A 12,390-nucleotide genomic window follows, 5' to 3' on the forward strand; every position below is an offset into this window, starting at 1 on the left:
TTTGTTCAGCCCTCGTGGTTGCATCCTCTATCACTAAAATATTTCATTTTAATTGTAAATGTACTTTATAGTCATTTCTGTACAGACACAGCAATTATCCACATCATCCCTCACTATTTCCCTCAACCGGTCATAATAACTTTCCCTTAACTAAATATTCTGCTGAAAGAATTCCTCTAAAATAACCTTTTTAATCATATTGTTTCTAAAAGATTACGCAGTTCAAACACAATTACCGGCACGTCCTCGTTCATACATCAATCCGTTTAATAAAACAAACATTAAATAATAAACATATTTACACGCAGCCAAAATGTGTGACTCATCAAAATGCACAATGTAAAGTCGTGAAAGATCTCACTAAGGCTGTTTAACAAAATGAGGCGTTTGTGGAGAGGCCAACTCTCCGTCCAGAGTTATTGCAGTCAGGTGATGGTCAGTACGAAGAGTCGGAGATCTTTGGCAGCTGTGGTTTCTTCAACAGTTCTCAGCCATATGCATATTTGTCTGTTGTGCCTTTGTCGTTTGGAGTCATCTGTCCGCTCAGTTTCATTAAAAGCTTCACAATAAGGCCAGCCTGTGAGGAAAGAAACAGTGAGAGATTATTAACTGCAGTTTTAGCTGAACCCCCTGTTAAAAAGCTTTGTCAGTGGTTTCCTGGATTATTTGTGACAATTTGGAGCAGTTACCTGTTTTGTGTGCACAATGAAGTTCATTTTATTGTCACCGCTGTGTATTTGGAAGTACTGATCAGCGTGTCCCAGCTGCCACATGAATGTGCCGTACTCTAAACTGATGAGCAGGACCTGCAAGAGAGACGCTTCAGACATTAGCACACATGCATGCAGAAAAGAGAAACCACGTGTTCAAATAACACACAAAATTAAACTCGTAGCTTTGTATTTACAGATCAAATGGAAAATTTGGCATCCAGCAAAAGTTTAAAACACAATAAACAGATCTCAACCTTGGTCTCCATGTTCATGAGGTGCAGCCCCTTCGTGTTGACCCCGACGTAGACACGGATGACTTTGTGGTTACTAGCGCTGGCCTTGGTGTAGACCTGGCCGGTGAAAAACGCTGCTCCGTAGGTCGGGATGTCCCAGCAGTTCTGCAGGAAGAGTCGCTGCAGGTGATGCATCTCTTTGCTCACCCCCTCACTGGTGCTCAGGGCCTGTCGGGGAGAACGTGCAGGACAGGCAGGCCTTGAGTGACGTCAGGGAGCAATGGGACTGTACGATAAACTATTTTATAATAAACAGAAGCGTACTTTGTATTCATGAAGAATCCTGTTGGTCCAGTGGTACGCTTTGCTTTTCACCTTAGATATCGGCACTATTGATTTGAGGTTTTCCTCACTGTTGAAAGAAAACACAGAGGAACATTTTCATTTAACTAATCAAACATTTCTGTAGCAATAATGTCAAAAGTATTTGCGCCTGACATACAAGAGTGTATGGAAAAAGGTTTATTTCATTACATCTTCCAGTGTGGTGTTTGATATTTAAACAAACATGTATGAAAACAGTCTTACTTGAGGAACCCTTGCTTGTGCTTCTTGCTCTCGTAGTTGCCGTAGATGATTTGCAGGAGGAGGCTGGCCAGTGTGATCAGCTTGCTGTCTGGAGCAGGAAAGAAGCCCTTGAGGAGGCAGTGACGGGCCTCGTCGAACAGGATCAGGATGGCAAGTGGATCCTCCACCTGAGACAAAACATGAAGTATCAGGGTGAGGATGCATTGTCGAAATCTGTCAGCGTATGTTCTGAGGTTGTAAACAGAAAGCTTCTTGGACATGTGAGCTACCTTTTTCTCAATTTCGAGAGGCAGCCGGACGTCCCTGCGGAGGAAGAGCTGAGGTGTCTCCCTTTGAGGATCCAGCACCGTCAGGTCCGTCACGATCTCCGTCCAGATGCGCAGGTGCTGCAGGGGCTTGTGGTACGGCTTCAACTGCAGGTCTGACACACAAAACACACACAAATCTTCCTGCAATCTTGAACTGATAATGTACAGTATAAAAAGCAAATTGCGCACATCATCAAGAAGTTTTGAGGTTGAAGGATGCGTCTCTGATATTTAATCTTTTTGTAGTAGAATCACTGAATCAAAAACAAACTGATATAAAACAACAGGTGTTAGCAACCGTGTGGACTCACGGAGGTTCTCTGAGCAGATCCAGATGGTGAAGTACTGCTGGGTGTCCTGAGAAAGACGCATTCCCTCCATGATCTGCTGCACAGTCGTGTTGTTGCCGTGTTTCAGCTCCACAGAGCGATATGAGCCGTCCATGCGGTAGATACGCACCTTCTCATACTGTGGAACACACGTTCACGTCAGAGAAACAACACCTTTACTATTAACGTCTGACTATATTTGAGGAAACAGCACCATCTAGTGACCCTTAACTGCCACAGAATTATTCATTCGATTTCAAAACCAGTGTCACTTGCTTTGTATTCACCGCAAGCTCTTCTGTTCTTTTGTTCTCTTACTCTTTTTTTCCTCATAGACCAGGATAATAGCTATAATCATAAGCTGTATTGTACTCTTTTATACAAATATGTTCTTTAGAAATCGAGAAATAAACAGCTAAGACACAACAACTTGCATCTCCTGTTCAGCCAGCAAAAAAAAAACCTGCACGTATAGACACGTATGTATACTTAAGTGTACTTAAGGGTTTGAGTGTGTTGAAACACAGAATCAAACTTAATCTTGGTAGTAAACAGCATCCTGAAAAATGTCTTCCGCATGTAGAAATCATGGAAAGATTGAAAAGCTAGGACCAGTCACTGCATGACCACCCTCCTTTGGTGTGGCCTATGATGATATATGTCACTGTGACGTTGGTCTGTTCTCTAATTCGAATCATTTCCATCGCGATCTGGTTTCCAGTACAGTTAATAACAACAAACACAGTAACTACGTGACTCACTGGTTTGCTGTTGGCTTGCTGCAGAAGTTTCACCGTCTCCTCCCACTCGTTCTGTTTGTTCTCCTCGCACACTTGTAGCGGCGATCGCTTCTGCTGGTCTTCTATGTGCTGTTGTTGAAAAAGAGAATTTACTGATTGATATCTACCACTTTAACTCCAGCTTTAAATTATCAGCATTAAATCGACACTAGATGAGCCAAATGTATGATAATATTTAAGGATGCACAATGATGTCTGTCAAGCATCAGGCGAAAAAGGCTTCAAAGTGAAATATCGGCATCAGGCCGGAATAAACATCGATGGGCAGATACGTCTGTCGGGCTAAAAGTTTACAGTCACATGAAGACATATGTAATGTTTTATGTCTAATGTAGTTTTCTTATACTGCTGAGTGAACAGATACATTTGAGAAGCTGCATTTTATGTCTGCATCTGCTTGTGGGGCGTCACAATAAGACTAAGCATAATAATAACGTAATGCCACAACAGAGAGACCTGTTGTTCTCTGGAGTTAGCTAGAAGGAATATGTGCATTTATTAGTATCAAACTGGAAGATATGGGGATATCAGATATTAGCAAAATTCTAATATCATGTGTCTCCAATCGTAGGTGTCACGCAGTTCTGTTTAACAAACATAAAAACATCTCCATCTCTGTGTACTTTACTGAATAAAAGAACACATTTAGCTAAAACCATGTAGCAAATTTACACAAAAAACAACGAACAGAAAATCATGTTGCTATGTTTACCAGTGTTTCCATATGTCTACAGTAAATATAATGTTGTTTGGTTTATTTTCATCTGGCAAATTACATTTTAATGTTTTAATGGTATCACAAACCAAAACAGAAACACATTATTCCCATTGAAAGTTAGCATGTGTAGCTGCAGCAACATTTTTAAAAGTCACAATGTAATAGCAGAAAAAAAAACAAATGTAAAAAGCAAAGTATTTCGTACCCGGTCGATCTCTGGATGCTGCAGCAGGAGCTGCACGATCTCTGCGTGGCCTCCTCTGGCTGCAAAGTGCAGAGGGGAGCTGAGCTGGCCGTTCAGCAGGTTTGGATTACAGTTACCTTTCTCCAGCAGCAGCTTGGTCGCCTCTACTTTACCGTGCCTGGATGCAACCACACAGATGTCACACTTAACTGTTGTAAAGTTCAAGAAAATAACAACTTCTGGACACTTCAAAGCTTCTCGGACGTCGAGAAGAGCGTCAGACTCACCAGCAGGAATAGTGGATGGGAGACCAGTGGTCGCTGTCCAGCTGCTTCACTGAGAAACCGCTGTCCAGAAGCTTGGAGAGCAGCTCGGTGTCTCCTTCACAGGCACTGCGATGGAGAGGGAAGTCGTCCACCCACTGACGCTCCCTGTGGAGACAGGAGTTTGTGCTGAGCAGTTTCAAGGCAGTTTTATGAGGTGTAAAGGTAAAGATGGAAAGGAGTGGTTGAGCATGAGCATCCGGGAAGAAATTAAACACAAAGAGTAAAAGAAATGGTTCGTGTTAGAATAATAAGCCCTCACTTGTCTTCTGCCACACAGTTGGGGCCATGTTGCCATTTCTCCCTCTTGGGGATCTGGATCTTGGAGTAGTCTGGTGCTCCGAGGCCAAAGTACGGGTTGATGATAACTTTGTCTACCTGCAAACAAAACAGGAGGAAGGTCATTTTACTTTAGGTGCAAGAGAAGTTAATGTGGTTCTGAATGTTGGTTTTTACATCTGTCAAGTCTCTTTTGGTAAAAAAAAAAAAAAAAAACGACACCTGAAGATGTTTTTACACAAATACTTCTTCATATAGGCAGTCTTATGGTGAGGTCTCTCACCCGGTTGGTATACTGCAGATCAGAGCCATAGAGTGGATTCAGGATGCACATGTCTGCCTTCTCCAAGGACATCATCTTGCTCTTGATCTCCAGAGCCGTGTATCCCATGTGCAGCCCCTCGTCGCTCAGTTTGCCCTCGCTGCTGTAGGCCGGGTTGCTGACGTTGGTCTTCACCCGCTCCACAGGCGCCGGCCTGAACAGAGCCGGGATGGCGTGAGGCACGGTGTGCTGCTCTGCTAACCATCTGTGGAGGTGACAGAGGCCAAGATGAAGCCCATTTAACCAAAAGAGTCACCCAGTGTTGGGAAAGAGAAGATCATTTGGATTACAGATAAGCCCTCACTTGTCTAAGGCCAGCAGCATCCTGGAGGTGATGGAGCAGAAGTGAGTGCTGGTCTCACTGCACACTCTCATGATGTCCTGGAAGCAGTAGAAGTTGGGGCACCCAGGACTATGGACAGGCTTGCTGTTGTCTGTTCAGAAGGACTTGTTACTCTACTGTATGTACAACTTAAACTCAACTTTACAAAACCTGTGGGGTCATTATTTGCTCACCTTTAACACTGACTGGCACAACAAAAAGTGAAGCTTCTTTTCCTTCATTGTCACCTTCAAGAGTAAATTTCTTCATATGCACCACACGCTTACCTGCAAACCAAATCTGTGTTTAGATCAGTGGCTCTGAACCTTCTGAAAACAGTTCAAATGAAGCAGTCTGATATGATCAACAACTCATAGTCATGTGCAAAAAGCCTCACCAATGAAGCCTTGGTTATTGGAGATCGGTCGGATCGTTTCGTCAACATAATCCAATATGGATTTGGATTTGTCTCCTCCTGTTTTGATCTTTGTCGCCAGAAGGACTTTCTTTCTTTTCTTCTCCTTCCCCTCCAAAGGCACTTCTTTCAGTAGGATCTTTACAGGCACCCGAGGAAACAAGAAAACAGACAGTAAGTTCAAAACTCCAGACTAGTGGTTGGTTGCTCTGGTTAGTTCTCATTTCAGTTAAGATTTTGTCTGCTGAAAATTGCAATTCAGTGAATCTCAGTTTGTAATTAACCTGAGTGGATAGTCAAGATTCAGTAAAATCTGTGGCTTGTTCATACACACAGCTGCAACAATGATCCAAAACTAACAATAATTATGTCCACACCTATGCAGTTTTAGCACATGAAGAGCAGTTTTTATGTTTTCAGTTTTTGTACTTCCTTATTTTATTCCCTGTTCCTTTGCTGTTGTTCCTAACTGATTCTCGACTCACCTCATAGGCTTTGGCTCTGTATTCCTTGGAGCTCAGGCTGACTTGACTCTTTGGACGAATGACAGCAACAAACACATCTTCAAGGCTGTCCTCGTTTCCCATCGCGCCGCCTTTTTCTCAGACCTGAGAAAACATCCTACACAGGGGCCAGATGCTGTGGAGAGGCATGCCTGGAACAGAAGAACGCCGGTGAGCGAAACATGAACGCGACTGTGAAAGAATGACTTGTATCTAATTAAAACTGAAATTGAAAGTGGCAAAACAAAAGCTTTATTTATTGACAAAATACTATCAAAGACTATCTTTCAATCCTTCATGCAACATTTAAGTTAATCCAAACCAAGTCTTGAGTCTTCCTGCTTTCTGACTAACATGTAATCAGTGTGGTTCTTATGGACACAGGGGCTCATTTTTGCATTTCCGTTGGTTTTCAGGGTCAAACAACCTGAAAACAAATGCATCACTGATCTGTATTGCAGCCGTTATGAACCTGCAATTAACATGCAAGGTGCATATGGTTTTATTGCATTACAAATATAGTGCATTATATTTATAAACTCTCAAGTAAAATGCCCAAAGTAAAATAAACCAACTGTAATATTCAGTGTTGTACAATTTTACAGTCACACCAGGCCTCCTACATGCTTCACAATAAAGCATTTTGCAGCTTTTTTCTGCTGTTTGGGGACCAGCTCTGTTTCTTTATCCACTCTTGTGTTGTATACAAACTAAATAAAATAGGATTAAAACAGCACACGGTGATAAATATCAATAACACAGTTCAGAAATCAACTTGTTGAGTTCAAAGGAAGGTCACGCCCCGGAAACCAGACTCCGCTGTCTTATAACACTAACTACACAAACTCTTCCACATACTGTGTTTTAAACAACACCCTGTGCTGCCCAAACAGCCCCGTATTGACATATTCTGTCGTCCACAACAAACACGGTCAACTTTTTTGCCCTGAATCAGCAGCAGTAGCCTGGATGCTACAGTCACCAAAGGCGCTTTTCCGCTCTTCGGGCAGCAGAAACTTACCGAAAGCGACACGGCTGCGACTCAAACAGACCAAACGCAGCTCCCGTCGGCTCTCCGGTAGTCTGAACGGAGGTAAAACGGCGATCCGAAGCCAGGAGGCTTCTCCGGGTTCGCTTCCAGAGCAGATATTTGGGTTAAAGTAGTCGTAGGCCTTTAACTCGGGGCAGGGCTGCAAAGACAAACAGAGGAATCACGTTTCATTGCAGCAGCAGCAGCTCCGGTTGGACGACAGAGGACTCTGCTGGTGAAGAGGACTCGGTGCGGCAGGATGGAGTATTGTCCCACCGGCTCTCAGGTTGAAGCAGCTCCTTCTGTATACACCGTACTCCTCGCTAAAACCCATTTTAGCAAGTATTAGCACAAAATTAGCAACCGTTTTGTTGCGTAAAAGTCTTTTGGGAATATTGTAAAAAAAAAAATAAAAATCACATCATAAATTACAATTACAGGGATATTTAGGTGCAGGCTAATAAATTCTTTACTGATTTTTGTGTTTGTTTGTTTTTTTTTTACACTTCTTACATTTTCAAGCGAGTGAAACACAAAGCTAAAGCTACTAGCTACTTAGGTTGGCACAGTTGCCAGGCAACCAAAGCAAACCGAGGGAAGCCACTCCTTCAGGCCACTAAACAAGCACACACCCTTTGGTAAAACTACAATTTTTCCTCTTTGCGCCTTGTTTTTGTGAGTGTTAAGCAAAAAAGAATAAAGGGGGGTAACTACTTATTTTTAATGTGCTCCTAAACTGATTTTGTAACCCTTGTTTAGAGCCAGGCCAGCTGTTTTCCCCATTTCTACTCGCTAAGCTAAGCTAACTCGCTACACCTTTACTAATCATTAATGGACTAATAATAAGAAGAAGAAGTTTTATTGTCATTGTACAAGAGATACAACGGCATTTCGTTTGGTGTCATCTTTACAGCAGCTAATAAGGTCACAGCCTAACAAAAAAATAAATAAATAAATATTAGAGTTGATCAATTTTCTAGTGTAACACTTTGCCACAAAGTAAATAAGCATACTTCCTAAATTGTCTCACTGTTGGAAGCAGTGCATTTCACTTTTACATACTGTATCAGCTTCAGTGCTTTAATTAATGATTATTTGCATTATGAATATGACAGTTACACTGAGCAAAACTATAAGTGTAGCATGCAAATAGTCTTCTTTCCTGGCTTAAAGAAAACATTTAAATGTCTAGTTTTATGGTTAGAAAGGGGTTACAGTCAGCCAGTTGTGCACAAAAAGTTTTTGAGCTGTGACAAATTCTCAATCATTGAGTTAATTCACACCTCGTCAGGTGTGGCTGTGAAGGACAATGATCAGAAACTGTGACCAATACTCAGACACTCCTTTGACCATTGTATATAAAAAGCCACCTGAAAATACAGCTTTCTTCAAATAATGTGGTGACACAGATGACAAGGGGAAAAAAACGAGAATAGGCTGTTTGCATGCTGCATGTTGGCACATTAGTTAAAGCCAGAGCCAGACACAGGAATGTCCACAACTCCACCATTCGTTATCTACGAAATGGTTTCAGACAGCGTGGTACAACAGACAATGCACCACATGATGCTCTGGATGGACAAGTCGAACGACATGATCTGTCCCCCAAAATGCTGCCAAACCCTTCAGGAAGAGTGGGACAACATTCCACAAGCAGCATCAACAACTGCATCAACTGTAGATGTGTGACTCGCTACTGACGAGTGATTTCTGGTCCATGTCCAAACTCTCGACCCATCATTTCCAATCTGACGTGTTCCTGGTTGTTTCGTAATGTCTGTTCAGTGGTATGATGCTGTGTGTTGGAAAAACAAATACTTATTCCCCTAAAGAATGGATATAATTTGATCTAATATCACATTCTACATTTATACTTTAGTTCAGTATAATTTCAACTGACTAATTGTATAATACACTTTTAAATTTAGCACTAATCAGCTTACTTCATGTCTTTATTGGCACCATATGTTGTATATATTATTCTCACAGTTGAGTACTTCATTGTCTTGGTGTGACCTCTAACCGGTAGTCAAACCTTTGTCTGTTTACCCTCAAACATCCTGTCATAGTGTCAGAACTATAAAACTGCTTACCCACCTCTTTGTGGTTGAAGGTGAGAAGAATTGTTCTGCCTAACCTCTTGAACTATTTGCATAACAGAATTGTCTGTAGATGCTTGTAAAGTATTATTGTACACCATAGAGATATCATATAGTATTATTTGTTGACAGACGTGTTTCTGTCTAGTCTGTAATAAAGCTGTATTCAACAATGAAAAAAAGCAATCTAATAATTGGACGTCTTATTTTATGAACTCAAGTTCATTGTTTAGCTGCTAATATGAACTTTCAGTTTTATTAAGCTTTAACTATATTCAACAAATATATTAAGAGCCCTAGAATAGGAGTTTGTGTGTGCTGTATTGAGTTTAAGTATTATATCAATTTAAATTAAGACATGAACCTTTTGGGCATAATTTCAAGCGATACTAATCATAGACCTTCTATGTATACAGGGGCTGCAAGGTGGCTCAGTAGTTAGCATTGTTGCCTCGCAGCGGTTCGTGTCCTGGTGAGGACACCTGGGATCTTTCTATGAGGAGTCTCTGTGTTCTCTCCGTGCAGCGTGGGTTCTCTCCAGGTTCTCCGGCTTCCTCCCACAGTCCAGAAACACGTTGAGGTTAATTGGTGATTCTAAATTGTCCGTAGGTGTGAATGTGAGTGTGCTTGGTTGTCTGTCTCTAAGTGTAGCCCTGTGATAGACTGGTTACCTGTCCAGGTGAACCTGCCTTCACCCTGAGTCAGCTGGGATAGACTCCAGCCCCCCACGACCCTGGTGAGGATTAAGCCTTGTATAGATAATGGATGGATTATTTCTTTTCAGGGTAGACCTGAAGCCTGTAGTGTAGCAGATATCTGTGAAGTGCATAACTGCTTGCAAAAAAAATGAATTTCACAAATGTACAACTTGACAAAGGGATAATTTACATGTTTAATCGCAGCGATTGTACAAAACTTCAGCATTTATTGACACGTGACAAAGCAGCTGAAAGTTCTAGTGGTCACTTTGAAAATAACATACATTGTCAAAACAAGAAGTAAAATGCTGCAGTACGAACATCAGGCGCAGCTCAAGTGCACAAATCAAAACATGGCTTTGGTTTCATATATATTTTTATACTATAACATAATTTGTCTTTTGAGAGTAACAGATAGTTCTCTGTCTTGTTTCCAGCGAACCCAGAGGACGTTTTCTCTCTCTGCGGGTCCATGTTCAGGACGATTTATCTTTGCACTGACTGAGCACCTCCTGCATCTTCTGCTGGATGTCTTCCACCCTGCCAGCCCACTTGTCACGCACTTCGTCTTCGTCGTCCTCTGTAACAGCTGTGTAGGCCATGAGCGCGATGAGGCCCATGTGGAACAGGTGGGTGATGTGGGAACAGCGCCGCTCCATGATTTCACGGTCACCATCGCAGTGGTCCAGGTACACCTTCAGCAGAGGTTTTCCAAACACCGTGCTCGCCCCCATCACACCACGGTAGTACACATCCAGGCTCAGTTCAGACTTGTCTCTCTCATAAATCTTCTCAAAGGTCTCCATGTGGCGCTGGGTGTTGTCTGGATCTTTCTTCATCTGCGCCACCATGCTGTTGAAGGCAGCATACTGGTGCTTGATGTATTCTTCGTATTTGCCATAAGTTTCGTTCACCTCGTCGATGTGGATCTTCCTGAGACAGTGTTGGTTCTTCTGGGAGATGCTCTCCAGCTTACTGTGGATCTCCTGGAAGTCTTTGTCCAGAGCGTGGCCCTCCTCGTCCATCAGGCCCTTGCGAGCCACCCCGACCAGGGAGGAGACAATGCCAAAGATGGGGTCGATGGAAGAAGCGAAGGAGGACACCTTCTCCACACAGCCCAACACTTTGGCTGCAGTTTTTTTCATCTTTGCTGCATCAGCCATGACTGCTACTTTTCTTCTGCCACGTAAAAGTCCACACAAAGTGATTCTGTAGGCTGGAGAGATGAAAACAAAAACCTTAACATGCTGTAAAGCTGAATTCAGATTCTACTTGGTACCTTCAGCATTTAACTACAGCATTTCTCTATGTACTAAACAAGAGCTTCAACTCAGAACCTGGTCAAAGAGAGTCTAAGATGTTGCCTCAACTACCCTAAAAATCAAGCTCCAGACTAACTGCTGAGCGTTCACACCACATGTTACCAGCTGCTGCTCCACATTGTGTAAGGCGATACCAACAGGTGTCGTCTTACTGTAATGTTACAAACAACAGACTGGAGTGAAGGCATATGTCGTGTGCAGACCTTCAACAGCTGGGGGTGATGGTGGCAACGTTTGTACTTTCAGTGTCATTCGGTTAATTTGATCCGTAGCATGTTTAAAAAAATGTTGACATGGTAAAAAGCTTAGTTGTTTTGTGTGACCAGTAGACCAAAGACATTTCATTTTATATGACAGCATACAAAGATAAGAAAATTAAACCACCCAGTTTTAACATTTTAGCTCAAAAATGGAAGTTTCTTTTCCTTTTTTTTTGTCAATCAGCCGATGATTTATCTACTAATTCCTGCAGATAAGGAGAGAGCTTTACACTGAGAATTAATTTAAATTGAAAAAAAACCTAAATAATTGTTATTATACTAAAAGAAATTCTTAAATCTCTATTTATTGTTGACTGAACTATGTTTTATGACATAAACACATGAAATATTAATGATAATAAAGCCAATTACATACAGTATTACTAATTACATATGCAGGAGTCAGCTCCTAATTTGAGCGACCAGAGACTTAAATCCTACTTTAGTGAATCTTTCTCATAGCTGAAGCGTTAATCATCCTTCTCAATGTTGTCCTTCTGGAAAAATAACTCTGGGACAACAGTAGGTGTGTCTTGGTTTGTAGTAACGCAAGAAAGACTGGAAACAAACAAATGGTTACAAGTCGTGACCCGCAGGATATTGTAGCAGTTTAGCAGCTAAATTAACCTCTGCAGGCTATTTTATCTGCCATCTTTAACCTAAACTCAGGATGTGTTGCTGTTTGTTTTCATGCTCGTTTCTCTCATTTCCTGATTCCCAGCTACCCAAACATGAATCAGCTGCTCATGCTCCTGTAATTCAGCCACCCCAGCTGACCCGGCCTCCACACAGAGTTTAATCATCCTGTAGATCAGAGATTACAAAATACAGCTGAGACAGATGTTTACTCACCAGAGATAAAACTGTTGGTGTCCCTCTGTCTACTGTAGCCGTCTGACTCTCCGTTCCACCATTTTCCACCCTTGTTAAATTAGGACAGCCCC

At 42.0% G+C, this 12,390-nt stretch overlaps 2 protein-coding genes across 2 annotated transcripts; both read right to left on the reverse strand.

Moving 5' to 3' along the window:
* Positions 1 to 246: 246 nt before the first annotated feature.
* Positions 247 to 7,288, reverse strand: krit1 (KRIT1 ankyrin repeat containing). The gene is made up of 17 exons (XM_008290564.1): positions 7,059 to 7,288; positions 6,020 to 6,189; positions 5,517 to 5,673; positions 5,314 to 5,406; positions 5,102 to 5,231; positions 4,759 to 5,002; positions 4,459 to 4,574; positions 4,161 to 4,304; positions 3,895 to 4,051; positions 2,933 to 3,040; positions 2,154 to 2,310; positions 1,804 to 1,955; positions 1,535 to 1,701; positions 1,271 to 1,358; positions 968 to 1,174; positions 690 to 806; positions 247 to 577 (listed from the first exon to the last, which is right to left on the reverse strand). The coding sequence occupies exons 2-17, from the start codon at positions 6,119 to 6,121 to the stop codon at positions 488 to 490; spliced, it is 2,229 nt and encodes a 742-aa protein (XP_008288786.1). The 5' UTR covers positions 6,122 to 6,189; positions 7,059 to 7,288; the 3' UTR covers positions 247 to 487.
* A 2,750-nt stretch (positions 7,289 to 10,038) lies between these two features.
* rpz2 (rapunzel 2) lies at positions 10,039 to 12,390 on the reverse strand. The gene is made up of 2 exons (XM_008290570.1): positions 12,299 to 12,390; positions 10,039 to 11,080 (listed from the first exon to the last, which is right to left on the reverse strand). Exon 2 carries the CDS (start codon positions 11,025 to 11,027, stop codon positions 10,341 to 10,343), a length of 687 nt encoding a protein of 228 aa, XP_008288792.1. The 5' UTR covers positions 11,028 to 11,080; positions 12,299 to 12,390; the 3' UTR covers positions 10,039 to 10,340.

This window comes from Stegastes partitus, unplaced genomic scaffold (assembly GCF_000690725.1).
Source record: "Stegastes partitus isolate 25-593 unplaced genomic scaffold, Stegastes_partitus-1.0.2 Scaffold684, whole genome shotgun sequence".
Classification (NCBI taxonomy): Eukaryota; Metazoa; Chordata; class Actinopteri; family Pomacentridae; genus Stegastes; species Stegastes partitus.